This window comes from Teleopsis dalmanni, chromosome 2 (genome assembly GCF_002237135.1).
Source record: "Teleopsis dalmanni isolate 2A chromosome 2, ASM223713v2, whole genome shotgun sequence".
In the NCBI taxonomy this organism is placed as follows: Eukaryota; Metazoa; Arthropoda; class Insecta; order Diptera; family Diopsidae; genus Teleopsis; species Teleopsis dalmanni.
Genome location: NC_051847.1, coordinates 93,200,943 through 93,205,388, shown reverse-complemented (window position 1 = coordinate 93,205,388; position 4,446 = coordinate 93,200,943). Strand labels below are relative to the sequence as shown.

The 4,446-nt window shown below is 31.8% G+C and overlaps 1 protein-coding gene across 1 annotated transcript in view; it reads left to right on the top strand.

Annotated features, from left to right (window-relative positions):
• LOC119675079 (putative inorganic phosphate cotransporter) overlaps positions 1-3,927 on the top strand; it is a 6,548-nt gene extending 2,621 nt beyond the window's left edge. The window contains exons 2-4 of the mRNA XM_038086266.1: positions 2,401-2,537; positions 2,601-3,680; positions 3,751-3,927. Coding sequence (XP_037942194.1) covers positions 2,401-2,537; positions 2,601-3,680; positions 3,751-3,927 — 1,394 coding nt within the window. The remainder of the gene's footprint in view (positions 1-2,400; positions 2,538-2,600; positions 3,681-3,750) is intronic.
• Positions 3,928-4,446: the final 519 nt, after the last annotated feature.

Here is a 4,446-nt window from a genome sequence, read left to right as displayed (position 1 = left end):
GAACACCTTTAAAATCTGCTCAAAAATTAATTTTTGTGGTCGAATTTCTTCACTTTTAACTACTTTTATATACGAACTATTGATTTTAGACATAAAATTGGACATAAAAACTTTACTAACAACTTAAATAAATAATATCAAAAAATTAGTTAACACCAAATTTGTTAAATAGTAAATTCGAATACAAAATGCTGTCAATGTCTCCATTAATGCAATAATAGTAAAACATATTGAAATGAAATTCGCATAACAAACTTTATTGCTCAAATAAAAAAATATGTGAAAATTATTATTTAATTATTTTGACACCAAAGAGAAAAAAAATATTTCTAAAACAAATATATTTGTTTACCTAAATATTCTAGACAGTAGCAACTGATATCTCTGTGCAAACAACCAGCAGCAATCTTAGATCAACATACTGCCTCAGGCCTCTTCCGTTTACTTACACTCGAGAGCACAGAACCAACATAATTTCTAGAATTTTTGCTACTGAATTTTCGCCAAAACATTTAATTCAGTATTTTTTATTCAGATGTTGCAATGAGAATTAACTTTAGTCTTCGCTAACTTCGCTAACTTCTTACATCTTAAAGACAATTTTGCTAGAAAAGTTGAAATAATTTTAACGTAAAGTGATTGGAAGGGATTTGAGATGTTTTATTAAGAACTTTTATGTGAATAAAATGATTAGAAATCGGCGATATCAAAATGAAACAAAAGGCAAGTGTTGGTATCAAAATAAAATTTATTTTTCCTAATGCAGCTGATTAGATACAAAACATTTACCCAATTAACAAATTAAATATTTAATTAGTGTATATAAAAAATAAAAATTATTTTACAGAAGTTTAAAAATATTTATTATAATAATATTTCGAACGTGTATGAATTAATAAAAATAATATTGAAGTAAAAACCTTTCATTTTAAATATACATATGTATCTAATCCATGCCTTACAATTATCCAGAAGTTATAATTTTAATAACATAAGCCTGAGATATGTAAAAATTTGTAGTTAAACGAATTAAGTCAAAAGTCTGTATGTTTTTTAAAATTTGGATTCATCTCACCAATCACCTTCAGAAATCTTGATTTGTTTCGGGACATTTACATAAATCTATGTTTCTTCAACCAGTAGTGAAGAACAGCATTACCGTTTTGAATTAAATAGATATTATCAATTTACGACTCATCCTATAACATCGTTTCATATATAGATTTAAAAGAAAAATGTCTATAAATATTTTGTTCGAATTCACTTAGTACTTTTACAGAACATACAACTACTTCGTTATTTAGTTGAACTTAACAGAAATGTGACGTCCTTGATCGCGTCTAGTTATTCTAAAAATTTATTCTGGAAACCCTATAATCCAAAGAATTGAACCAATTTTCAATTTTCAATTTACTGAGATAAGAATTGTCAAAGATTTGTATATTCAAAAATATATACCTAAATTACTGGTATTTCCAAAATAACTTAATATAATGATTAGTATAAGAATGTAAAGAATTTATCAACGTACTAAGTGATAGGTTCAATGTAACCCTAGCTTAAGTTCCCTGGCATTCTAATATAGTAAGAAACAAGCGCACAGATGAGCTTGCTAAAATTGGATTAGACTCTTCTACGGATACCCCTTTTTCAATTCCTGCTCCTGCCAGCTACAGTCGGAGGGTGATTTATGATTACTTTTTGAGACAGGCTAATAGTGAGTGAACCCATACTACCTCTGCCGTCAGGTCAAGGGATATAAGGTCAATCTATTTTAAATTCAGAACCTCTGACTTGATACACAGAAGTAAATCAGAGGTATTTCGGTTGATATCTATCTTTACAGGGCACTGGACCATAGGACGGCATAGAGCTAGACTCAGCCTACCACTACGAAAGTCTACTAACTCTCGAAGAAAGGACACCAGAACACCTGTTGGTTCTATGTCAGTACCTTTTCCCATCTACTAACATTCAGAATTTTTATTTATACATTATTTTGGATACTAAAAAACTGCGGTCATTAAAATGACCTGTGACCTATAAGCCTTAGTTTCAAACAGAACATCCTTCGTTTGAAGAATCCATCTCTGGTTTTGTGAACACTGTTGCCATATGTATATATGTCAAGCCGGAGACTTATTGAATGATTTAATGTATATATAAGCTTAGTTCCATAAGAGTATAGTGTTTCAAGATATACACACTCAATTTCATTCATTAGTTTAAAATTAATTTGCGTGAAATCACAAACAGTTGTCGTTCTAATTTTTTAACTATTTCGATCCTTTAATCTCATTTTAATTTCTGAATCACTTTTAGTTTAACAAAATGCTTTGAATCCAACTGCTTTACTATATATGAAAAATTTTATTCCTTACAATGTTTTTATTCCTTCAGGATCATATTTTGGCATGCGACACTTGCAGTGTTTATTACTTTTTAATGGCTTGGCCGTTGGCTATGCAATGCGCGTAAATCTTTCGGTTGCGATTGTGGCCATGACAGATGAAGATGGTGAGGGTATTGATTTTACTGTGAGTTGACTTTAAATAATATTTATTAGCAAATATCCTTTAATAACTTCTCATAAAAATAAGGTTTACAATTGGACAGAGCAAATAAAATCGTTTTTGCTGAGCAGCTTCTTTTGGGGTTACTTTATTACTCAAATACCAGGTGGTCAGTTGGCGGTAAAATTTGGTGGTAAAATGGTTTTCTTCTATAGCATACTTATAAGCTCGGTACTAGCGGTACTGACACCTCTCTGTACACAATTTGGTGATTGGAAATTATTATTCGCGTTGCGTGCCATACAAGGACTGAGTCAAGGAGCGCTATTTCCAAGCACACATACAATTCTGTCGAAATGGGCGCCTGAACAAGAACGTGGCATTTTGTGCACATTTTGTTATGCGGGAACTCATTTTGGCTCGGTTATAATATTTGCCATAAGTGGTTTTATTGCCGCATCTCCATTAGGCTGGCCAGGTATATTTTATGTATCTGGTGCACTAGGTTTTCTTTGGCTTGCTGTGTGGTTCATATTGGGTGCGGATAGACCCAGTGATTGTAAGTCAATATCGAAAGAAGAGCAACGCTTGATTGAGGACTCAATAGCTGAAAAACAATTTGAAACTCCAGTGAACCAGAATTTAAGAACGCCGTGGTGGAAAATCTTTACATCTGTTCCAGTATTAGTTTTAATTGTAGTACACTGTGCACATAATTGGGGATTTTGGACGCTGCTAACACAAATTCCTACCTACATGAAATTTATATTAAACAGAGACATTAAAAGCAATGCACTGTTATCCACTCTACCTTATTTAGCAGTACTTCTGCTTTGTTTTGTATTCTGTTACGTCTCCAATATATTTACTAAGTACCGCATTCTGAAGATTGGAACGAATAGAAAGATATTTAACACAATCGGCCAGTGGATACCTGCGTTAACACTGATCGCTTTAGGTTACGTACCATCAGATCAGGTTAATTTAGCCGTAGCTGTGCTTACCATCACAGTCGGGGTTAATGCTGCCTCATTTTTAGGCTTTCAAGTAAATCACATTGATTTGAGTCCAAACTATGCTGGTATCTTAATGGGTATTACTAATTGCGCGGCTAATATAATGAGTATTATAGCTCCTTTGGTTGTAGGCTTCGTAGTCAGTGATGAGGTGAATATATAATTTTGAATTATTTTATTTAATTTAGCACAGACTAAACGCTATATTAACTATCTTACAGACTAATCCTCAACAGTGGCGTACTATATTTTACATAGCTGGAGGTTTTTATTTTATTGGAAACTCACTTTTCATTATTTTTGGTAAGACTCGTGTACAAACGTGGAATGAATCTCAGAGCTCATCACACGAAATGAAACCAGTAGCGCAAAATATAAATGAGGTTAAGGTTAATTAAATTATATGTAACATAAAAGAGAGTTCAAGAAATAAATTAAGAAGAAAATATACATGTTATAAAACAGCGTTTGTTACTAATTTAAATACGAAAAGGGGTTCAGAGCATGACGAAATTACTAAAAAAGCACTTGTCGGATAAGATAACTCAACTCCTTATGTTATGAAGTGAAAACTATAACCATTATTGATGTAACAAATATTTACGAATATCAATTTAGTAAAGACTAGGCTAAACACTAAAAAAAACTAGACATTAGAACAAACACTTAAAAAGAAATCTAATCTTATCTGTGCTGCATTTTAGAAAAAGCATCGCCATGCTATAATCGGAATCAGGATGTAAAATATGCAAGCGATTGCTTATGTTATATGTCTATAATCTTCTGCAATTTTGCATAAGGGATTAAAGTTGAAGATTTAATATAATATATTATTGACTTGATTGTGAAATTATAAGAGGTTACCTACAAGAAAGAGTCATGTAGCTATTGTTATATCTCATATATACCTCTAACCT